The sequence below is a fragment of the Phoenix dactylifera genome, chromosome 18 (genome assembly GCF_051530095.1).
Source record: "Phoenix dactylifera cultivar Ajwa chromosome 18, Ajwa_hap1_PhDact_Kaust_v1.1, whole genome shotgun sequence".
NCBI lineage: Eukaryota > Viridiplantae > Streptophyta > Magnoliopsida > Arecales > Arecaceae > Phoenix > Phoenix dactylifera.
In genome coordinates this window covers 19,946,736-19,971,451 of record NC_143207.1, presented here as the reverse complement: position 1 = coordinate 19,971,451, position 24,716 = coordinate 19,946,736, and the positions used below count along the sequence as shown (strand labels likewise).

The 24,716-nt window shown below is 49.2% G+C and overlaps 1 protein-coding gene across 1 annotated transcript; it reads left to right on the top strand.

Annotated features, from left to right (window-relative positions):
• The first annotated feature begins 10,062 nt into the window (after positions 1–10,062).
• On the top strand, positions 10,063–18,006 carry LOC103705193 (plant UBX domain-containing protein 4-like). The gene is made up of 4 exons (XM_008788828.6): positions 10,063–10,588; positions 11,088–11,373; positions 17,207–17,302; positions 17,402–18,006. The coding sequence occupies exons 1-4, from the start codon at positions 10,149–10,151 to the stop codon at positions 17,783–17,785; spliced, it is 1,206 nt and encodes a 401-aa protein (XP_008787050.4). The 5' UTR covers positions 10,063–10,148; the 3' UTR covers positions 17,786–18,006.
• Positions 18,007–24,716: the final 6,710 nt, after the last annotated feature.

Sequence of the window (24,716 nt, the reverse complement as noted above, 5' to 3'; positions counted from 1 at the left end):
ATATGATATTATGGTATAGAATTTATTTCTTCATGCTAGATTTTTTCCAATCAAATGACCGGCGTTGAGATCACGAGCATAGCATGTAATACTTCTGTTGCTGGAAATTGGACCCGGGGGCAATCTTCGGTCGAGGGAGAGGGAGCTGCGGTCACCACTGCGGGGCGGCGACCAGTCGGCGGGCGGCGTCCTCCGTTTGGGGTGGCCGGAGAGAGGGAGCAGGGGGTCCTCACAGCGGGGCGGCGATCCGTCAGCGGGCGGCGTCCACCGTCTGGGGTGCCTGCTGGCAAGCCGGTGGCCGGGTTTTCCGGCGCCGGCCCTCCGACGCTCAAGTCAGGGAGGGGGCAAAGTGTGTAGAGAGGAGATAAACAGTGTTTGTAGGGCACGGAATTTCCCAATCCCCTCCTGAGAAGCCAAGGCTCCCTTTTATAGGTGGGGGTCGGTTTACCTGTGATGTAACAGGGCGAGGCCATAGTACGGCTCGGCATGTGGCTCAGGTCGGCGTACGGTCAGGCGAATCATTGTGCTGATGTCGGCGGTGAGGGCGTCGTACGACCCGAACCAGTACGCTACCAGGCGAATCATTGCATTGGTGTCGGAGGTATGGCCGAGATCAGAGACTTATCATGGTTGACCAGACTCTGCTGGGCTAACTTGCCGTGGAGAGCTGAGAGTCCGTAGATGACAGGAGCCATACGCATTAAATGTGGAGTAAGCCGGAGATCCGCATTAATTGCAGAGTAGGCCGGAGATCCGCATTAATTGTGGAGTAAGCCGGAGATCCGCATTAATTGCAGAGTAGGCCGGAGATCCGCATTAATTGTGGAGTAAGCCGGAGGTTTACAGTAGCCATGCGCAATAAATGATGAAGCAGCGGCAGGATATGGTCCTCAGTTGGACCTCGGAGGAGTACGGCCGTAGTAGGTGGCTGACAAGGGTAGACCTTGAGCATCAGGATTTTCCTAGGTCGGAGGTCTCGAGGTCGGATGTCTTGAGGTCGGGCGTTCCGAGGTCGGACGCCGACTTTGGCTGTTCAGGGTCGGCGATTGTGCGGCTTCTTGGGGGCATTCGTGTCACTTGGGGGAAAAATCTTATTCCCCCAACACTACCCCCCGACTTCCGAGTTCGAGCGGCTTGCGGGCTCGGACGTGGGAAGTAAAGTCTATCATTAAAGTTGGGGGGCGAATCTCGTCCGCGCCCTCGTGTTTCTCGGAGTTTTTATGGCGAGACCTGCGCCCTTGGGCGTTTCGAGGTTGCTTTATTCAGCGAACTTATGGTGGAGCTCGTATCCTTACGTTTCTCGGAGCGGATGTAACGGGGGTGGCGTCTCTTGGATCGCCAAGATCGCTTCGTGCGGCGGACCCATGATGAGGGTCCTCGGGCTCAACGAGGCGGCGCCTCGATCCCGTAATCGAGACTCCCCGCTTATCAATGAGTGTGCCGTTACGGGGTTCAAAACGGACACGCGGCATGACCTAGGGTCGGACGCTTCCGATCTCGTATTACTGGATCATGGATCCGGCGAGGTGGAGGCTACATCGGGGCTCCACGTGCCCCAGGGCCTTATTAAGTGAGGGGAGCGGAGGTGCCGTCCGCTCGTTCTTCAAGGCGATTCGATTCTGCGGACCCATAATGAGGCCCCAAGGTCCGATGGGACAGGGCTTCGATTTCGTACTCGTTTTATTGATCCGGAGTGAATACGGTGCCTCGGCCTCCGAGGTCGACACGTGGCGCAATCCGGTCGGGGGATGGGAACCGACCCTGCCGATTTGGGCCGTCAAGGGGGTCTATATAAACCCCTCGAGTTTGCCCCACAGGTTTTATTTGGCTGCCTCTCATTTTTGTTGTCTTTCTCCCTTGCTTCCTTCCTCAACCGAACCTCGCCGTCGGTGCCCGGAGCAATTTCCGGCGATGTCCAGTAGGTCCCTACCCTGTGATTGCTAGGGTTCCTCTTCTCTTTTCCTCCCAGTTTTCATCCTCTGCTTTTAATTTTATTTCGCTCTCCTGTGAAATGGGTCTTGGTCCGGAGGAGGTAGGGTCAAGTCTATCAGGGGAGGAGTTGGAGTTAATTCGCTCCCGGTTTTTCTTCCAGCCCGAGTTTCGTCTCGAAACTGCGGGGTCGGAAGACAGGGTGACGCAGCCGCCCCCAGGTCGAATCGCGGTTTACCGCGAGACGCTTTGGGCCGGCCTACGGTTCCCTGTTCACGAGTTCGTGAGCAACTTGCTGGTCGAGTACCAACTCGTCCCAGCACAGCTCGCTCCGAACTCGTGGAGAACCATCATCGGGTTCCTCTCCCTGTGTCTCGGGCATGGGATCCCGATTACCGTGAGCGTCTTCCGTCGGTGTTTCTTATTAAAGAAGAACCCGGCGGACGCGGAGTGGCTATACTTTGCCTTCCGAGGCGGTATGTCGCTCTTTCACGGGGCCCCTTCCTCTATACATGAGTGGAAGGAGAAATTTTTCTTCCTCGCGTCCGAGGCGCCGTGGGGGTTCAATCCGAGGTGGGGACACCCTCGGTTGAAGGCCCTCAACAAGCTCTCCGAGCCCTCGGGGAGGGAGCAGAGGACCCTGGACTCTCTCCGAGCCCTCGGAAAGGGCTACGACCTGACCGAGCTCCTACGGGAGGACGCCCTGGTGAGCGTGGGTCTGAGCTCGGCGCGCCCCGAGGGTAAGGGTAGTTACATTACTTTCTTTCCTTGTCCTTTGTTTTTACTGCCACTGGTCTGACACTTAGTGAAATTTTTGATTTCAGATATTTCCCATATGCCGACCAGCAACACATCACTTTTTTTCCGCCTGAGGAGGCGAGAGGCCGAGGCCGGGGGAGCCATGCCCCAGCCTCGGAAGAAGGCGAGGTCGGCCGGTGCTTCCACGTCGGCCGGGACGAGTGGCCTTGAGGCGGGGGCCTCCACAGCCGACCCGAGGCGGGCGCGGGTCGTCAGCGACGCGGGCCCAGCGGCCCCTCCTTGCCTTGCCCCCATTGCCCAGCGGGAGGGCCCGGCTTCGGGTTCCTCACAACGCTCGGGGCCCGAGCCGACCAGGGGCCCTGAAGCAAGCGGCCCCGAGATCCCGAGGCCGGACGTGCCGAGCTCCTCAAGGTACTTTCAAGAGGAGTCGGATGAGCTGGACTCCCCTATCCCCGAGGGGAGTTCAGCTATTCATGATGCTGAGGTCGCACGCGCCGTGTTCCGGCATGCGATGCTTCCGGCGGACCAGGCCGAATTCCGGAACATTTCGCTGGAAGAGGTCGTTGACAGTGCCTACTGCAACACCGCCCGGGTAAGTCCTTTTCTCGATTTCCTTAAAGTTATTAGCGAATCCATATGTTTTTAACTCACGATCATTTTGTCTCTTTCTTTACAGCATGTTCACGAGCTCGACACCCTGGTGTTCATCGCCCTGGGATGTCAGGAAGAGACCCGGCGGGTCAGCCGGCAGTTGGAGCCGGCTAAGAAAAGGATCGCCGAGCTGGAGACGGCATTGGCCGAGGCCGAGACTCGGCGAGAGGCCACCGAGGCCAGGCGCCTCTCTACGGCGGAGGCGCTTGAGGAGGAAAGGGCTGCTCACGCCCTGACCAGGTCGGCCTTGCGCGCTTCGGAGGCGCGCTTGGGGGAGGTCCAGTCCGAGGTTGCGGGCCTCAAGTACGAAGACGGAGTCTCCCGCCTTGAAATCGAGCAGCTCGAGGTTCGGGAGAGGAGGGCGCTCGAGCGAGCCGAGAACGCCGTGGATCTCTTTAAGGGGTCGCAGGAGTTCCGCGATATGCTCGAGGAGGAGACGGTGGACGGGTTTATCCGGGGTTTCGAGAACTTTCGGCAGCAGATGGCCCGGTTCTGCCCCCAGTTCGACCTTTCGACGGTTCGTCCAAGGATGAACCTGGGCTATGGGTCCGACACGGAAGACCTTCCTGCCATTTTGACATCCGAGGCAGGATTGTATGAACAAGATCCCGCCGAGCCTTCGACGAGGGCGGCCGAGACGGACGGCGTCCCGGAGGCGGCACCGGCGGCCGAGACGGACGGCGTCCCGGAGGCGGCACCCGAGGCCCCTGTCCCCGACCCTGAGCCTGTGCCGGCTGAAGGTCCCGAGGTCATCACTGTGCCAGACGACCCCACGGATGTTGCTGCCGCCGCTTAAGACTGGGCGTAATTTTTCATGTCAGCGGACGAGATTGTGGAGGCACAGGCGGAGAAGATGGATCCTTCCCTGATAGAGATGCTAAAGAAGCATGGGCAAGACAAGTTAGGGAGAAAGAAAGGTGCTGACTTGAAACGGGAAGGGGGATGGCATGATCTGGGAAGTGCTAAGCCAGTTGGAGAAGACCCCGAGCCTGTGCTGGCTGAAGGTCCCGAGGTCATCACCGTGGACGACCCCGCGGATGTTGCTGCCGCCGCTTAAGACTTGGCGTATTTTTTCTTTTTCATTGTATCCGAGGTCGGCTCTTGAATGGCCGACCTCCAATTTTGTAATTGGCCTTCCGGCCCTTTGTCAATGAAAAAATACTTTTGTCGTTCTGTGCTCGTCTTTCCCTTTCTTGTCGTGAATGAGGCTAGAGCCTTAGCTAACCGCCTCGACGACCTCTAACTTTGTATTTTAGTTTTCGGGCTGCTTAACGAAGTTGCCCTTTTTCCTGGGTTATATCTTGGCCTTCTCGGATTTTAGTCATTCCGACCAAAGGGAGCTCCGAGCTTAGGTTTCTAGAAAATTTCTCTAAGTCCTATAACTCGGATCTTAGAATCGCAGAATCTGCCATGCCTGGCCTTTAGGCTACTAAGGCATCAGAGTCGGGCCTTAGCCCCTCAAGTAAGACCGGGCTAGGTCTGTGCGTGCCGTTATTCGGAGGGTCTAGTCGGGTTCCCGAACTCAACTCCGGACCCTTCGCGGGGAACGTGGGCTAATAATCAAGTTATTGCCGAAGGTTTTCATAGTTATCGTTCTCGGACTCTGCCGAGATTTCGGTGAGCAAGGCTGGGATTTTCAAAGATTGCCTTGGTATTTGTGTTTGGCTGGTACACTCGCGGCCGGGACCACTTTCTCAGCTAAACATCGGAGTTTACGCATGGGGGCCGTGTTGGGCCCTAATTTATGAAGACTTTGTACAAATTGTGGAGACTTGATGAGCGGAGCATGCATAATGTGGTTAGGAGATCGGTCTTAAGCCGACCCATTGGAGAAGCCCGGCTTTGGGGCGAGATAAGACTCCGACGTTGGATGAGATTCCGCTTAGCAGTATGTAGATAAAATTTGACAAGGAGGGTGTCGAGTTAGATGTACCTCTTGCCTTCTCAGAGTTATGCTTCACATGGCGGAGTAGGTTGCCTCCCTTCCTCGTCGACCTTCGGAGTCATTTTTGACTTTAAGGGGGCTCAGGCTTCTCACGGACCCGACGGCACCCGCCGAGGTTGAGAGGATTTGGGGAGACTTTATTGATTTGTAGCTTTTTGCGAGGTCGAGGGAGCTTGAGACCCTATGGTCGGACCTCGGGGCGCCCCAACCTTGGTCGAGGGATCTCGCGTCAGGTCGGCGGGTCTGTGGACGCTTTGCTGACCTGTGGTGCCTCCCGAGGTCGAGGGAGTTTGGGACTCTACGGTCGACCCTCGGGGCATCCCGACCTTAGTCGAGGGATCGTTCGTCAGGTCGGCGGGTCTGGGCACGCTCTACCGACCTGCGACGCTTCCCGAGGTTGAGGGAGTCTGGTTCTCTACGGTCGACCCTCGGGGCATCCCGACCTTAGTCGAGGGAATCTTGCGCCAAGCCGATGTCTCATCGTCCTGCGATACTTCCCGAGGTCGAGGAAGTTTGGGACTCTACGGTCGAGCCTCGGGGCATCCCGATCTCAGTCGAGAAATCTGAGGATCACGAAACGACCCAACATTAGAATAGAATTGTAATCATTGAAATAGGCGATTCATTCGCAGAAAAGAGATTGAATCTATGGTCCCGATCGTCTTAAACCCCATGGGGTTTCATTGGTAGTACACTCGTAGATTCTCGGAGTTCCAGCTTCGCAGGATCAGAGTCCCCTCCAGGGACTTCAATTTGTACGCCCCTGGTCGTTGTACCCGGACGATTTGATACGGCCCTTCCCAATTTGGGGCGAGCTTTTCTTGCTCGGTCGGTTGAGAAGCCTCGGCTCTTCTGAGGACGAGGTCCCCCACTTTGAAGAGCTTGGGCTTGACTCTGGAGTTGTAGTATTGGGCCGTTCTCTGTTGGTATCTTGCCATACGAACCCGGGCGACCTCTCGTGTCTCTTCAACGAGGTCCAAGTTGCCCCTGAGCTTCCATTGTCAACTAGGACACGCTTTACATCAAACCTATTTACAATCATTGAGATGACCACAGCGTCGTCGTGAGAGGTCTCAACCCCTTCTAAGTCCTCGTCCGAGAACGAGATGACTTCATCGGTGCGTGGGCGCTTCGGGGGTGCTCCCTAGGCGGCCGTTCCTGCCGAGGCCCTCCCAATCATGTTGATGGTGCCGGCAACGGGCCTGTTGTCGTCCGGATTTTCGGACGGTATGGTGTTCTCCGCCGGCCTCCTTTCCTCACGTCGGTTCCTCACGAACCAGTTGAGTACTCCCCGACGGATGAGCGCTTCTATCTCGTCCCGGAGCTGGAAGCAGTCCTCCGTGTCGTGCCCACGGTCTCGGTGGAAGCGACAGTACTTCTTGGGATTACGGGGAATTTCCGTGTCTCGCATAGGAGGCGGGGTTCGGAAGAAGTCCCGACCCTCGATTTCCATCAGGATCTCGGCCCGGGGAGCATTGATGGGTGTGTAGTTATCGTACCTCCCTGGGTGCGTCCGAGGCCGTAGTGGGGACCTCGGTCGGGGAGGTGTCCTCTGCTGAGGTCGCCCCTGTTGACGGGGCGGGCTCCTCAGTCGGGGGAGATTCTTCTCATGGCGGGGGGATCGGCTCCTCTGTCGGCCACGTTCCTCGCGACGCTTCTTCTGCTTCTTCGAGGCGGGCTCAATTGCTCCCCGCCTAGAGGCGACTGCCTCCTCGGCCTTGGCATACTTTCGGGCCCGGGCCAACATCTCAGTGAAGTCGGCCGGAAAGCTCTTCTCGATGGAGAAGAGGAATCGGTAGGAGCGAACCCCAGTCTTCAGAGCCGACATAGCTATCGACTGGTCGAGCTCGCGGACCTCCCATGTGGCGGCGGTGAAGCGATCCAGGTACTCTTTGAGGGACTCCCCCTCTTTCTGTTTGATGTCCAGGAGGGAGTCTGACGTCCGTCGCTGGCGCCGGCTGGCAGCAAAATTGGTGGCGAACTGCCTGCCGAGCTGCTCAAAAGAGGATACCGTGTTCGGCTTCAGTCCAGAAAACCAAAGCCGAGCGGTCCCTCGGAGGGTTGCTGGGAAGGCTTTGCAAAGTATGGCCTCCGAGGACCCTTGTAGGGCCATGAGAGCCCGATAGCTCTCCAAGTGGTCGAGGGGGTCGGTAATTCCGCTGTAGGGCTCCACCTGAGGCATTTTGAACCTTGCGGGAACCGGCTCATCCTCGATCTGGCAGGAGAAGGGAGACTTGGTAGTGAACTCAAAGTCTCTCTCCTGCCTCGCCTTCTTACTGTGGAGCGCTGCAATTTGGCGCTCCAAGTGCTCAACCTTTCTGTCGAGCTCCCCCACCCGCGGGATCGTCGCCGCGGTTTGCGCCGGCTCACGGCGGTCCGGGGCTGACTCAGCCTCAGAAGGCTGGAGTCTTCTGTTGAAATCTTCCCCCGGTAGCTCTGTCTGGGGGGAAGTCCGCTCTTCGTTGTTAGCTCTGGAGGAGCCATGTAAATTCTGGCCGGGAAGAACCGGGCCGTTGGGAGGAAATTCCGGCGGAACCTGGGCCCGCGGGGGAAGCGTTGGTAAAGCTTCCTCGTGTCGCAGGCCCTGAACGGCGGCGGCCAGGGCCTGGACTTGTTGTACTAAGGCATTGAACTGTTCCGACTGGACCTGAGGAACTGGGTCAGCCGGAGTTGGAGAATTCTGGACGGAGCGTCCAGGACTTTGCGGAGGACGCCGGGAGACGTTGGAGGCTCCCTTACTTCTCAACTTCATGACTGCTACTCGGTCCCTTCCTCTAGCGCCAATTGTTGCTGGAAATTGGACCCGGGGGCAATCTTCGGTCGAGGGAGAGGGAGCTGAGGGTCACCACTGCGGGGCGGCGACCAGTCGGCGGGCGGCGTCCTCCGTTTGGGGTGGCCGGAGAGAGGGAGCAGGGGGTCCTCACAGCGGGACGGCGATCCGTCAGCGGGCGGCGTCCACCGTCTGGGGTGCCTGCAGGCAAGCCGGTGGCCGGGTTTTCCGGCGTCGGCCCTCCGACGCTCAAGTCAGGGAGGGGGCAAAGTGTGTAGAGAGGAGATAAACAATGTTTGTAGGGCACGGAATTTCCCAATCCCCTCCTGAGAAGCCAAGGCTCCCTTTTATAGGTGGGGGTCGGTTTACCTGTGATGTAACAGGGCGAGGCCATAGTACGGCTCGGCATGTGGCTCAGGTCGGCGCACGGTCAGGCGAATCATTGTGCTGATGTCAGCGGTGAGGGCGTCGTACGACCCGAACGAGTACGCTACCAGGCGAATCATTGCATTGGTGTCGGAGGTATGGCCGAGATCAGAGACTTATCATGGTTGACCAGACTCTGCTGGGCTAACTTGCCGTGGAGAGCTGAGAGTCCGTAGATGACAGGAGCTATACGCATTAAATGTGGAGTAAGCCGGAGATCCGCATTAATTGCAGAGTAGGCCGGAGATCCGCATTAATTGTGGAGTAAGCCGGAGATCCGCATTGATTGTTGAGTGAACTGGAGGTTTACAGTAGCCATGCGCAATAAATGCTGAAGCAGCGGCAGGATATGGTCCTCAGTTGGACCTCGGAGGAGTACGGCCGTAGTAGGTGGCTGACAAGGGTAGACCTTAAGCATCAGGATTTTCCTAGGTCGGAGGTCTCGAGGTCGGATGTCTTGAGGTCGGGCGTTCCGAGGTCGGACGCCGACTTTGGCTGTTCAGGGTCGGCGATTGTGCGGCTTCTTGGGGGCATTCGTGTCACTTGGGGGAAAAATCTTATTCCCCCAACAACTTCCATTGAGCTCCTGGATAAAAATACTAAGATAGCATCTCCTTCGGATATGCTTTTATATGTCTTGCACTCCTCTTACCAAAGAATCAGGGCCTACTAACATGTATGGATGAAAGAAGGCGGAGACTCTAAACAACCGGTTTTTTACAAATCAATTCATAAACACGCTAACCAGCAAGGTTAGAATTTGGAAGCATTTAGCATGAGAGTAACACAATAAAAGCTTTCCTATGAGCAGACAACATCTTAGTTGCTAGTGATAATTGGACATCATATATAGATAGATGTACTGCTCTACCCATCAGGGACCAACCATTTCAATCTTAATCCTACTCGTCGATGGTGTAGAAGGACCCCATCAAGATGTTTCTGATCAATCTGGAGAAGTTTTACAACACTATCTTTGCCCGCAAAGATAGCTATGAATCCTCTACTTTAGCTCCCACGTAACATATTATTCCATATCATTAACTTTACAACCTACCAAGGTGATAGATACAGATATCTCCCTGGTCACGCTCTCCAATCTGCTAAAAATATAATATTTGAGAAAAGGATGGCTAAAAATACCACCAATTTTCTTGATAATAATATTTAAAATTAATTTTTGTTACTCTATTACTAATTCACATTTTGCTGAGGGCTAAATTGATGATGAATCGTCTATTAATTTGTCTTCAATTACCTGCATCAAAATCATGACATGGTCACCTCTAGTGCCGCCTCTTTCGATCAAACTTGATATATTAAAGAAAAAAATAGTGAGCCATGAGTTATTTAAAAATTATAAATGTGAGCTCAAACCAAATGAAACAACGAACCATGTACGGTTCCATAAGTGAGCTCTTTTTTTCGTTTCTTCTTCTGGGGTGGCCGTTCCTACTTCTGTCACAGGCCAAAATTATTAAATTGGGCCACTGAGGTTGGACAGTCGGCTCAACGGTGCCAAATGTTTAATGGGCTGGCCCAGCCACTCAAAAAGAGTACTAGTGACAGCATATCAAGGAAGGAATCCCCTCCGAGCCCGAGATATTTTCTCGGTGGCGTACGAAGGGAAAGATAGAAGCCCCTGCCCTTGGAGTCGGAGAGAGGGAGATGGAGAGCCGCAGCACCGCGGAGGAGACGGCTCTGGTGGAGACGTTCATCAGCGTCACCTCCGCCACGCCGGAGGAAGCGCGCTTCTTCCTGGAGAGCCACAACTGGCTCGTCGATTCCGCCATCCACTCCTTCTATGACACCTCCCCTTCCTCCCCCTTCGATCCCCACCCCGCCCAACCCCCCGCCGGTGACGGAGACGGCGCCGACGGAGAGGATGACGACGATGAGGATTATGTGCCGGAGAACGACGTTCCGCCGCCGGTCGCCGTTCCGGTCGTCCGGTCCACGGGGTCGCGGGGGGAAAAGAGGCCGGCGGCGAAGGCCTCCGGGGCCCGCTCGTCCATCCGCACCCTGGCGGATCTTAACCGGCGGTCTAGTCCCGGATCTGACAGCGATTCGGATGGGCCTCAGGAGTACTATACTGGAGGCGAGAAAAGGTCATGATCGATCAAAATTTTCAGCTGATTTTTTTTTCTCTTTAATAGACTCGCATATGATTGAGATTTTCATGGTCGTTTATATTATTTCCAATCGGGTAGCTGTTCTCCTTGCCCTCTCTTCCGATTAACAAGTGATCTTTATTGACTTCCGATAAAAAAAAAATGATCTTTATTGATCCGGATTGGTGTTTTTCCTGTGAAAAAGTTGATCTTTGTTGATTTGGACTTATACATGAGAGTAAGAGACGATGGAAGAGGAATTATTTGAAGATTGAAACGATAGTGGGCTGTTTGTTGTTGTATAGGGTTTTATTGGATTCTTCGTCCCTGGGACCTAGGATGGGGATACTGGCTACCAGTCCCATTCTCTTTTTTAAGTTTTCTGCCCTTTGCTTGTATCGGTGGTATTTGCTCCAAGATCCTTGGCATACTTCAATGGGTCTTTTGGTTCATTTATTAATACGTTCTTTTCGGTAAAAATGTAATTCCTGTGCAGTGGAATGCTTGTTCAAGATCCTTCGAAAGGTGATCATGATGTGGATACAATATTTGAGCAAGCTAGGCGGATGGGAGCTGTGCAGGGGCCTTTTGAGCCTCAACCGTCTTCAAGCTCAAGAAGTTTTACTGGGACAGGTAGACTACTATCAGGTGACACAGTACCATCGGCTCCTCAACAGCCTCAGAATGTCGTTCATACTATCTATTTCTGGACCAATGGGTTTACTGTAAATGATGGTCCACTGAGGAGATTTGATGATCCTGAGAATGCATCCTTTCTAGAGGTACTGTCATTATTTCTATTATATGATGGTAACAAAATATTGGCATGTTCCTCATCCATTGTTCGTGTTCCTAGAGTAAATGCTGCGCATTAACTTGCCTTTTAGCTTATATATTGTTTCTATTGACTCACAAGCAGTTTCATTGCTCTATTTGTCAGTGCTAACTATTGTTGCTTGCTGACTGTTCTAATTATAATAATGAACTCGTGATTAGATTATGCTTATACTTACCTTACCAAATATCTTCTTTTATTCTTCATCATTTTAGTTTGCAGCTCATTGCGTGTTGTGTTTGTGTATATGTTACTTGTTGTGTAAAGTTCATGATGTACCCACCCTGATCATATTTAACAGAATTTAGTTGGTGCAATATTATGGTTTCATGGTGGTTAATATTTCAAATTCGAATTACCTTCTAATAAATTACATAAATGATCAGTAATATAACACATCAGGTTGTTGGGATGAAACTAATACCTTTTGTATGAATTCCAGTTCTAGTTCCTTAGTAGATTTATATGCAAAATAGTAAGGATAACAAGCTCCGCAGGATCTCTATAGGAAGGATTAGTTAAGAAGAAGAAGTGAGTGGGGTGTAGAATGATGGAGAATCAATTCAGATTAGATTATTGTGTTAAATAAAGTGTAGAAGTGTGTTAAATAAAGAGGTCTTAGATGTATTTTGAACAATTATAGAGAGCAAGGCTAGGCATAACAAATCCTGGATAGTATGTGGACAAGAGAACTTATCATAAACTTGCACTTTGGAGTATGTAGCCTTATAACAGAAGGGTAGGAGAGGATCCCTAAATTTGATTCAGAATAGATGCAGTAAGTCTTTGTTGGATGAGGACTTAGCTTTTTAGCACACCCATGATCATGATCTACAACTTCCAAATTAGCTAAAAATAAAAATTCGTGCATTTTTTAAGATCGTTTACCCGTACGTTGAATCTATAAAAATGAACAAATTTAGTGGTATGATGCTGTGTTTCGGTTTGATCTATAGTCTAGGTGTGTCTAGATGAGGTGAAATTTGGTTCATATATGCGTTAAAATATTTAGATTGAGAAATGCTTTGGATTTGCAAATTACATAGTCTCTGATATACTTTTGTACACAGGCTATATTGCCACCATTCATTTCATACTTGCTTGATGCATAGACAGCCTCCAAAAGTACTTCTTAGCCTCTGGGCATTTTATACATTGCAGATCATGATCAATGGTGTGGATTTTTATTTGACATCCATCATTGGTTTTCATTTGGAAGCATATTAGGGCCAAATGCATCAAAAGCATCATGTGTTTGTGTGTATGAAATGTTGAGTTTTCACATAATATTTGACTTGTGATGTGCTTGTGTTTGAGTGTAATGGTCTGCATCCTTGAAAACAATTGACAACAAATGAATAACCTACATGGAGAATGATACATCATCTCTTACCAAAAAATGATATATCAAATTGTGTCTTGTTTTTCTTGGTGGAGGGTTCGACTGGCACTTTGAATTTGATTTTTTTTAATAGATTAAGAACCTGTCTGCTTGTATCGGCAAGGTTTTAATTATCAATTTTGTGGTTGAGCTGTGACCAAGTTCTAGGCTTAGAGGCTAACAACATTTGTTGGTCATTGATCACCTACCAGTAACCACTTCTATTTACATAAATTGTGTTTTTTTTTCTTTTGGTTAGAAACAAGTGTCAACTGGATTCTAGGCTAGCACTTCTCCATTTTGGCTCTTCTTTTTAGAGATTGGCTAAGAAATCTATATCGCTAAGCACTAGAATTGAATTGGGAAGGAGAAATCTTTGACAATCTTGAGGAGAATGGCAATGCTTTTCACAGACAAAGATGGACGAGAGAAGTTTTGTCACCAAAGACAAGACGAGCGGAAAAACTCTAACTTCTACTTTTAATAGTTGGTAGGACAGCAAGGCTCGGAATGAAGAACTTTCAGTCCATGGTTCATGTAATTTCGCCGCATGTTCCACTTCCGTGCTGGAGGAAATGGGATTCGAACCCATGATACAATCTTCTTGTATGTCGATTTAGCAAACCAATGCCTTAAGCCACTCAGCCATACCTCCAAGTTGATGATCAGAATTGGATGTGCCGAAGACAGATAGATCTTAGGGAATTTCAATTATTAGTTATTCAGTAGGATCTTTTGCTGAAAATAGATAATTTGATTACTAAGCCCAAAATTGGTTTTCAAGATTTACTAGACAAGAAACCGTGGAGATACAACTCACTAACTCAGATGTACAGATGAAAAAACCGGAATCAACTTTTTTATAGCACTTTCTCTAGATGCTTTTATTGATGAGGCTGGTCAAATCAAATCTGAAGGGAATAGGCATTTGTGAACAATTCACATAATTTGCTGACAAACTTAGTACTTGATTGTCATTAAGGGTTGTGATGTTGTAATAAATGTTGGTTCCGTTGGGTGCTTGTTGTGAATGACATGGAGATGCTGCGGTTGTTGAGATGTGAATAGGATGGCCCTTGGATCTAACTGCAACCACCCCCCCCACCCCCCCCAAAAAAAAAAACAAAACCCACCACCCAAAGTTGAAATTGATGGAAACCAATTCTGAAGGAAATAGGCAAATGATTTGCAATATTTGTTCACAACCTTGGTGATCGTTATTAAGACCATTTATTTTGATGTGTTGAGAGTTGGTCCTGTAGGATGCAGGTTGTTGTTGACATTTGAAATTCTGCTGTTCAGATGTAAATAGGAAAATCTCTTGGCTCCTTTTGCCCTCCTTTATTGGTCCTCAAAAGTTCTTGTCTTGATGTATGGATGGGTTTTCCAAATTAAGTCATTTCGTTTGTGTATAATATTTGTAATATTAAATTGAAGATTACTTGCTGCTACACTTGGGAAGGGTAGGGATGGTTAACTTTAATAAATGTTTTCTGGAAATAACTATCAAATTACAACAAGTTCCTTCTTGCCCTCAAATGTCTTATAACCTAATGTTAGATTTGATTGCAGAAGCGGTTTTGAAATGGATTATTCTGCACTATATGCCCAATGTTATTCAGGGTTTGCATTTTGTTTAGCATCCATGTAGACAGGATTTTGTTCAAGTCTTCTTATTGTCAATAATAGTTTGTAGAGAACTTTCTGCTACTTGGGCACCTATGCGGGCCCTAAATGGAGAACCAATTTCAGATATCCTTTTATTTGTTGAGGAGGCTCTCGCTTAAATCCTTCTGAAGGATAGTAAAGTGGGATTACTTTCTAAATTGACTCTCTCTCTCTCTCTCTCTCTCTAAATTGACTCAATTTAAAAGTTAAAGGGGCTAATTGAAATGTTTTAAAGGAGAGGGGGGGGGGGGGTTGCCTATGTAAATGGCTGAAAGTTAAGTGAGTGTAATCTTCCCTTTTTTTAATTAAAAGGGGGTAGCCATAACCACTATTTAAGGCAATCAGTTCTTTATGCCATATCAAAATACATAAAATGTGCAACATCAACAGGAAACATACGTGTCCAATTCACATTAGCAGCTCTCTTTCTTCCTCCGTTGCTAACAGTCAGCAACAGTATTCGCTTCTCTGTAGATATGTGATCTTTTATTCTTCAAAATGCTGTAGAAGTTGAATAGTATCCAAAATAAAAGGGCATATCCTTCAGGGAACCGCCACACCCTTACTCAAAATAGAGATAAAGGTGAGTGACTTTCTTTCAATTGCAACTCTAGTAAAGCACATATTTACAGCTATTTGCAGCACCTCCCTTGTAGACCAGGCATCTGTGTGTAACGAATTAATGGCCAAAAAAAACCTCATGTCTGATAAAACTTTTAGAATTTCTGAAAACAAAATCAGAATTAGAAGAGTTTCTAGGCAAGCTAAACTTAATCCTAATTGATTTCATCAATTCTCCTAAGTAATTTTCTGAGTAGTGCCATCTTTTTACTCCTCTGTGGCAGTAGTTTCCTAATGGCCTTTCTGTTTTTCTTTTCCTCGTTTTCTTTATTTTTTTTAAAATTATTTTTTGGCTTTAAGGCCAGTCCTATCTTTCATGATTTGTTATGACCAGATCCTGTTGCGTCTATTTCTTATGAAGGGTCCGTACCTATTCTTCTGATGGGATCCGGTGCATGAATGCTGGTATGGTTGCAACCGGTCGGTGCCTATTATTTTTGCTTATTAAAGAATTGAAATGAAAATGGAAAATTTATTAGCATCAAAGGAAAAGAATGGCCACCAAGGTGGTAGCCCAGTTGGAACGGGGCGTTTGCTTCCAACCAAGTGGTTCCAGGTTCGAAACGCACGGGCGTCGATTAAATTCGGGGACCGAATGCCCCACGCCTGGACACGGGGTCTGGAAGCGCTACTGGTCGGCTGGTAGCCTGGGTGGTGCCAGGTGTGACGTACTCACACGGAGGGTCGGGTCGGATAACTGAGCCGGCCCACGGGTGGGGAGGGTATGAGTAAAATAGGTCGGGGTGCCCAACACACGACTCGGTCTACCCGCATCGAACATTCTCCTGGCGGGGTGGGGGCCCAGTGGTCGGGGCTGCTACGCGGGGGTGGGCTTGTCCCTTCCTCCCCCCTTCCCCTTTTTTTTCAGCAAAAAAAAAAAAAAAAAAAAAAAAGGAAAAGAATGAACTTTGAATGCTTTATAATACCATATTTTGTGGCACAGAAATTTCGATGTGATGAAGTAATTTGCTAGGTTAGCCATGGAGAGGTCTGAGAGTGGTAATTCTGGCTTATTCTTAATAGCAAGATGCTTCACAGATCAAAGGCTATCATTTGTTATCTTTGATATTATTGAACATATTGGCTATCATACTATCATGTTGGTTTCAAGACCCTTTAGCTGAAATCTGAAGTTGATCTTTGATAGGGCCATATGGCAAAGATGTACACATTATATAAAGTCCAAATATCTGTGATAAAGCTTGCTTATTATGGTTAATCTGATATCCATTCTAATAATGTCAACAACTTCCAATTGTTTTGTTGTTGTTAGACCTGTTCAATGGGTAGGCTAGGTCGGGCTTGGGCCGGGCTTAACCAAATGTATAACAAAAATTAGTTAGGTCCAAGCCCGGCCCGGCCCGGCCTTTAGGCCTACTTTATAGTCCCGAGCCCGGTACTTGGGCCTTGGGCTTTTGGATCGGGCCATGGGCTTCCTAGATCTTTTTTTTTCAATATAAAATATATATAAAAAAAACTTGCAAAGATTAAATATTTGAGATGGATTGGTAAGGCCTGTGAACTTGTGTTTATGGTTTGTTCATAAGGAGTGTTGGTGCATGGAAGAGAGAGCGGCTAATATCTTTTTTAGTAACCAAATTTGGATTACTAAGACATAAGTATATATTATATATTATATAAGATCTGGGCCGGGCCAGACTTGGGCCAGGCTGAACTAAACCTAAGGCTGACACGTTTAACAAGTAGGCTCATATTTCAAGCCCAGCCTGGTCTGCCGGGCTCAAAATCCAAGCTCAGGCCCGTCTGAAATGCTTTATGCTCGGGCAGGCTAAGCGGGCCATCCAGCCCGTAAACAAGTCTAATTGTGCACTGTCCATTGCACTTGCAACTATTCCAACAGTCAGCTTGTTTAGCTTTGGCAAAATGTGGTGGCAAGAAAAGTCATGTCTGTTAGTTGCATGTTGTCCTTCCTGATTTTTCTAAATTGCTAAAGGAGTTTCTTTGAAAAATCCACTGTGTTTTTGTCCAGTATGGAGGCACTAAAACACGAACTATTTCATTCCTTGAATAAGAACCTGTTGTGTTTCATTTCTATCACCTTAAATCTAAACCTCAGATATTGCAACCTATATTGTTTTCTTTTGTGCAGAGCATCAGGAAGTCTGAATGCCCTAAAGAGCTTGAACCAGCAGATAGGAGGACAACTGTTCATGTCAATCTTGCAAGGAGGGAAGAAAAGTATCCTGTGGGTCCCCCACTCCCCCTACCAACTTAAACTTTGATCACCACCATTCTGTCACCACCAGTGATATCTCAAGTTATAATGTTCATTTGCTATTGGCAGGAACCTGTGAGACGTCTTGCTCCATTTCAAGGTGTAGGAAGAACTATAGGCAGTGTATCTTCGGATAATTCAGTCTCTGAGTCTGCAGTTGCTGCTCCTGCCTCCAGTACTGTTCCTTCCCCATCTGCTGGCCTTTCAGTTGACGCTTCTTTGCCATCTACCTCTATTCAGCTAAGGTTGGTAGATGGCACTCGTATGGTTGCACGTTTCAATACTCACCATACAATAGGTGATATTCGGGCATTCATTGATGCATCAAGACCTGGAGCAGCAAGAAACTACCAGCTGCAGACCGTTGGTTTTCCGCCCAAGCAGCTTACTGATGATACCAAGACAATTGAGGAAGCAGGGCTCGCCAATTCAGTTGTCATTCAGAAATTCTAACTCTATGCACTAGGCTGCATTAGACATGGACTGAGGACAATTTTTGCAAATTGTCGTCAAACTATCGCAAGCTCTCTAGAATTGTTGGACTTGATAGAGTGAAGGATATAAACTTCTTTGTTCCTTTCAGATTGGTCGTGCCAAGATAAATACTTTCATGTGTTAGCACCTGTAAACTTGGTTAATTTTTAATATCGGGAAATTTATACATTCACCAAGAAGCCCGTGGATTGTGTATCCGATTGCCTATTTGGTCCAGCTCATGTTTGGTTCAACCAGCTGAATAGATTGTTGGATGCAGGTTGCTCTTCTATATGCAAAGGATAACTAATGTTGGTTGCGAGTATGCTCAAGACACAACAGGAACCCCCTTTAACGGGTGTTTTTGCTTGTATGTTTTCCTGAACTTGCATTTGCACATGCACACCTCTGAAAATTTCCTTTCTGCAGTTATTCTGTGATCTATAAATGCTACATTTGGGCTGTTTATCTGTTTATAATTTAAATACCTATCCAAATTTATGTAAATTCCCTTATAGATTGCATGACTATCAACTTCAAAGAGGATTACTGGGAATTTTGTTGGCTCGGTTATGAATTAACACGGTTAAAAGTGTTGCTGGATGAACTTTGATAGTAAGGGTATCAATGTGTAAAGAGCTCCTGCATATATGGTATCATTGATAGCTATATGGTAAAGGAATACGCTCTACACGTATATATATGCTAAGGAACCCCCCCATAAGCCAGGTAAGCACAAGCTCTCGGCTCCTGCGGTTGGGCCAAGCTCAAGCTTTGCTGAATGAGCTCCAAAATGTGCGCTGGATGTTCACAAGTGACACGTTTGGAGACTGTCAAAGGGAATTGGCGGAGCCTGAAATCCTATTAGCTTGTCATCCATATAGAAGGGCTAGGCTTGAACAAATAATAGCTTGAAACATTAAGATCATTAGACTGAGATCTGATGGTTAGATGTTTGTTTATAGCTGATAAAAATGTCTCTAATATATGCATTGCTAGTCGCATATTTTGAACTCAATCAAAGCTTAGGGCCGGACCAGGGCCGGACGGCTTTCCACCTTTGTTTTTCCAGAGATATTAGATGATAGTTGGGCGAGATGTGACGGCGGCTATACAGCAGTTCTTTCGCACAGCAGTGATGGCAGGAGATTGGCAGAGGATTTTCATTACCTTGATACCGAAGCGGCAGGATGCCTCGGAGCCGGGTTATTTTCGTCTGATTAGCCTTTGTACGATCTTGTACAAGGCAACGGTGAGGATCCTTGTCGGCAGATTGAGAGAGGTTCTTCCTAGGCTTATCAGCCCAGAGCAGGGGGCTTTTTTGGAGGGGCGGAGTATATCTGACAATGTGCTTATTGCCCAAGAGTTTATGTTTGATCTCGGTCGGGCTCCGATGAGGAGGAGCTTGATGGGGGTCAAGCTTGACATGGAGAGGGCCTATGATAAGGTGAGATGGGATTTCTTGCAGCAGTCTTTGCAGGAGTTCGGGTTTCATGAGACTTGGATCAGTTGGGTGATGGGTTGTGTTCGTGCTCCCTCCTTTGCTATCTTGGTGAACGGTACGCCGTCCCGCTTCTTTATGTCCTCAGGGGGGCTGCGCCAGGGATGTCCCCTCTCTCCCCTATTATTCATTATGTGTGCAGATGCACTGTCTAGATCCCTACGGCGGGCAGTGGCTACTCAGGAGTTGGAGGTCTGCAGGCCGGCGGTGGGGGCTTCTCCGATTTCCCACTTGCTTTTTGCTGATGATTGTCTGCTCCTTGCCAGGTCGTCACGGCAGGTGGCTCAGGCTATTGGTTAGATTCTTCATGATTACTGTGCAGCATCGGGACAGCGGGTCAACCTGACCAAGTCAGCTATTACTTTTAGCCCAAAAACCAAAGTGGCGGTGAGGCGGTCTATACTGGAGAGCCTAGGGGTGGGAGAGCAGGAGGGCACGATGACATACTTGGGGGTTCCACTCTCGGGCCAGAGGTTGCGGAGTAGGGACTGTACATCCATGGAGCTTAGCATCAGACGCCGATTGGAGGGGTGGCAGATGCATACACTTTCTATGATGGGTAGGATTACTCTGGTTCGTTCAGTTCTTACTTCGATCCCTATCTATCTACTTTCCAATGCTATCATTCCAGTTAGAGTCTTGAGGTCCTTTGAGCAGCTATTCAGGAAATTTATCTGGGGGAGGAGTAGTGGCAGAGGTGGAGTCCATTTGCTGGCATGGGATGTGGTTTGCCAGCCGACTAGCCATGGAGGTCTGGGGGTGCAGTCCCTGGTGGCGAGGAGGGAGGCTTTAGTGGCTAGACATGCGGCTAGATTCGTGCTTGAGCCCGAGAGCATGTGGTCCTCGCTGATGAGGGCCAAGTATGGTGTCTTGGTGCCCGGGGCGTGAGCCGGTCGTCACCACTCTCCGATCTGGAGGGAGATGTGTGCTAGAGCTGGGGTGGTGCTTCCGGAGATCAGATGGACCATAGGTGACGGTCGGTCTATTGCTGTGTTAGAGGACAGTTGGGTGACCGAGCTACCGATTTGTTGTATGCCGACCATGGTGGATTCGACGCGACTATTAGGTTGCAGGGTTAGTGAGCTGTTGACCTTGGAGGGGGGCCGATGGAGGGAGGAGCTGATCCGTGAGGTTTTTGGGGAGCAGCTGGCGGAGTCGGTTTTATCCCTTCCTGTTCCCTCCGGGGGTGGGGCCGACAGGTTAGTTTGGATGCCGACGGGACGGTCGCGGGTTCGGGTTAGAGATCTTCATGCCCTAATTGGTAGGGAGCCAGCTCGTCAGATTGAGGGTGGGTGGATATGGAGGCTGAGGATTCACCTCCGTGTGGCATTATTCATCTGGAAGGTGGCCTGGGGTTGCCTTCCTACGAGGAGTTTATTGGTTCAGCGTGGTATGGCGGTCTCTCAGTGCTGTGAGGAGTGTGCAGATATCGAGGAGACGATCGAGCATATCCTTCTGCGGTGTCCTAGAGCCCGAGAGATTTGGCGGAGGTCACCAGTCCTACTACCCGATTCAGTGGTGTTTGCGCAGGATTTGATTCATATGTTGAGAGCTTCCATGCGGAGCCCCAGATTTGCTGAGGCTGGGATTGTAGTGGCATACCTGTCCTACTACATATGGTTGGACAGGAATGCCGGCCTGTTTGAGGGGAGGAGGTCGTCTCCGAGGATGGTGGTAGACAGAGCGATGCTATCTGCGAGGGAGGTTCTTGCGGCTACCGTCGGATTTTCTTCTAGGATAGCCAGGGACATCTGGGGTACTTGTCACGCTGTTTCAGCGCTCCAGTTTGCTCTTGTTTCTTGGGTACCCCCACCCCCTGGCTTTCTCAAGATAAATTTCGACGGTAGTCGGTCAGCAGATGGTGTGACTGGAGGGATCGAATTTGTGATCAAGGACCATCTTGGGAGGATGATAGCAGCAGGAGGGCGGCGAACGCTGGGTCTCGCAGTGGTTGGGGCTGAGTTGCAGGCGGCGTGGGAGGGTATATCCTATGCGTGGCATGTACTTGGTGTGGAGAGGGTATGCCTTGAGGGTGACTCTTCTGTGGTTATTGACTGGATTCGAGGAGCGGATCGTTTTGGAGATGGCCATCCCCTGGTTCGGGAGACCCGTGGGTTGGTGCGGTTGATGGGTGAGGTTCAAATTGGACATGTGTTTAGGGAGGCGAATAGAGCTGCAGACTGGATCGCCTCCTTTGTAGCCCGGCACTCCGGGGATTTTCTGTGGACGTCTGTATCGGACATTCATCTCTCCTTGTATCTCTTACTGTCCCGCGATGTGGCAGGGTGTACTCACGTCAGAGTTATATGAAATGAGTAGCCGCTTTTACCCAAAAAAAAACTCAATCAAAGCTGCACATGAAAATGCTTTCTTCTTTTTTAAAGGAGCAAGGGGGTTGAACCCCAAAAGGAAATTAAGAAGGAAAAGAAAAAACACCTATTGGAAACCTGAAATAAATACATGAGAGATGGATAATCACTGGACCAAGTGCAGCAGTGAGATGGGCACAATCAAGGTTGTTTCTTTCTCTAAAGAGGGGTGAAATTCCCCAAGAGTTGTGCAGATATTGTCTAGTTTTGGCTCTTCTTGTATGGCAGCGAAATCATTTATATATCATCATTGTCATCATCACTATCATCATTGTTATAGAGTTTTAAAAAAATAAAAAATAAATTCGCTAAAGAGAATTTAGAATTGGAAGACTCCAAACGTCCGTTCTCGTGTGCTAGTGTCCGGGGTATATCACTGCTTGCAGGGGGGTACGATATAACCAAAATTTTGGATAGGTTACATGTGAGATGCAACTGGAGATAATAAGCTTAAAAGACTTGCCATGTAAAAGCATCACCATTAAAAAAAAAATATCTATAATAATAATAATAATAAATAATAGTATTAATTATTTTTTTGGTGGAGGAACTTATTTTTGCCTATCAAATGTCTTTCATTTGATTTTTCGCAAGCTAATGTTTTCTAGTTCTCTTAACCTTTATATCTTCATGATGATGGACCTCCTCGAGTGGTAACATTTTTTTTTTTTTTGGTTGAACGTCGAGTGAAATTATTATCACAATAAGCTAAAATCTCATTTTAAATCATAAGTTGAAATATGTGAATAAGATAAGGTCTGTAGAGTCTCTCTATTTCATCTTAATCATAGTTGTCTCTTTCAAAAACCAATTTCGTCTTTGCACGTAAATTTGAGCACGGCCAGGCGTAAAGGTTTATAGAAGAGATGCCATCGACAGTTTCAACTGAGAGGAGCCATCAGAAGCTATCTAAATACCCAAAAAGACTTGGTAAAGACTCGGGTCTTTATCAACTCAACAACAACATATCAATTTTCTCTAGATTTTTGCAGCAGATGAGGCTTCCACGCCTCTTCTATGTGACATTGGTTGATGCAACTCTTCATCAGTGGGGATCATGTAGCTCTCCAATCTATGCGATTCTCTGTTTAGGCAATCATTATTTATTGTAATCCCCATCAATCATTGCTTGTAGTTTGTAGTTCTGTTGCTGGAAATTGGACCCGGGGGCCGCCACGGAGCCAGGGGAGGAGGAGCTCCGCTGCCGGGAGGGCGGACGGCGGTGCGCCGGCCGGCTGCGTCCTCCTGGGGGGTGAGTGTGAGAGCGAAGAGGAGTGCGCCCTGTCCTGTCCTGTCCTGCAAAAAAGCCGGTGGCCGGGCTCCCCGGCGCCGGCCCTCTGATGCTTAAGTCAGAGGGGGCAAATATGTGGAGAGAGCAAGCAAGAGAGCGAAGAAGAGATATGTGGAGAAAATAAAGAGAATATTGTGTTCAATTGTGTCTGTGCTGTTTCTTTTCCCCCCCCCCCATTCTTTCCTCCCAGGCTCCCTTTTATAGAAGGATTTTATGCTGCCTGGGAGGTGACAAAGAGTTTGTTCTCTTTTGTAATAATTGGGCACGATTTGACCCATTAATGGCGTAGTGGAGAATAAGGCCGAATCAGACCGGAACCAGGGAGTTGTCACGGTCGATCGGACCTGTTGGAGTGGTTGAACCGCCGGCCGTGGTGGGCCTGGGGTCCGTGGATGGTAAGTGCATTTATTACCGAGTGAACCGGCAGTCAGGGAGAGCCATACGCTTTGATGGTTCAGTGATCCGGAGATCGCTTTGAGCCGTGTTCATTAAATGATTGAGTGCATCGGAGACTTGAGGGGGTCTCATGCATTAATGGCAAGTCGTGCCGAATACCTGCGGAGATCTTATGCCTTGATGGCTTGGAGATAGCGGCAGGTTGTAGTGGAGTTTGTCAGGTCCCTCAGGCTTAGAGGGTTAGGCGAAAGTTGAACATTTGGTTAAGGCATTGGCTCGGCAGGGGTGCCGAGCCGAGCCGGTCGCCCGACGGGGCGCCCTGTGGCGGGGTCACTTCTAGTACTTCTGGTCGGCGCCCTTCGGGCGAGCACCTTCTAGCCGAGCGCCTCTATTTGGCGCTTTTTGTCTCTGGTCAGCGCTTTCTAGTCGAGCGCTTCTCTGGTCGGCGTTCTCTGGTCGGCTCTTTCTAGCCGAGCGCTCCTACTCATTTATTTTGGTTGGGCGCCTCTTCTTGGCGCTCTCTCTGGTCGGCGCCCTTCAGTCGAGCGCCTTCCTGGTCGGCACTCTTTGACCGAGCATCTTTCTGGTCGGCGCTCTTTGGCCGAGCGCCTTTCCGGTCGGTGCTCTTTGGCCGAGCGCCTCCGCGGCGGTATGACTTGGGGTTTTTCCCCCAACACTACCCCCCGATTTCCGAGTTCCAGTTGGCTACCAGCTGGAGCGCGGGAAGTAGCTTTAGTTGGGTCATTACGGATTCCGAAAATTTTAATTTATTGCGCATTTTGAATTATCGGACGCCTCGAGGTGCCTTTAATAGGCGGCGTCTCTTCTTTCCCGAAAAGCCTCATTATTGGGACACCTTTTGCGAAGCGTCCTCGCGTCGTGGGCTCATGATGGGGCCGCACGATCCGATGGGGCGCTTCGGCGTCCGAAGCGCTAGCCCTAATTAAATGCGTCGTTCTGTCTTTTGGACCGACACGTGTGGTCATCTCAACGGGGTGCGGCTTTTCTTTTTGCCGATCGGGGCCGTTGGGGAGGTTTATATAAACTCTTCCCTGGCCCTCCGTCCCCTTCCTATTGCCTTCTGCTTCCAGCTTTTCTTCTTCCAGTCTTCCTCAGACCGAAGTTTCTTTTTTCCGGCATCTTCTTCAGGTCCCCCTTCTTTTTGGATTTCTTTTTCTCTTGCAATGGGTTCTCTTCCCAGTGAGGTCGAGTCCACCATGAGCGTCCTGGAGGTCGAAATGACCGAAGAGTGGTTTTTCCCTCTTCACGGGTTCCGTTTGGAGCCCGCCAGGCGAAGGGATCGGGTAACCGATCCTCCGGTAGGCCGGATCGGAGTGCATCTGGAGTCGCTCT

Bases quoted from the DNA above. Each gene is read 5' to 3' on its own strand.
- LOC103705193 (XM_008788828.6), top strand. From the start codon at position 10,149: ATGGAGAGCCGCAGCACCGCGGAGGAGACGGCTCTGGTGGAGACGTTC. The intron at 10,589-11,087 runs GTCATGATCGAT...ATTCCTGTGCAG, and splicing joins TATACTGGAGGCGAGAAAAG to TGGAATGCTTGTTCAAGATC. The intron at 11,374-17,206 runs GTACTGTCATTA...TCTTTTGTGCAG, and splicing joins AGAATGCATCCTTTCTAGAG to AGCATCAGGAAGTCTGAATG.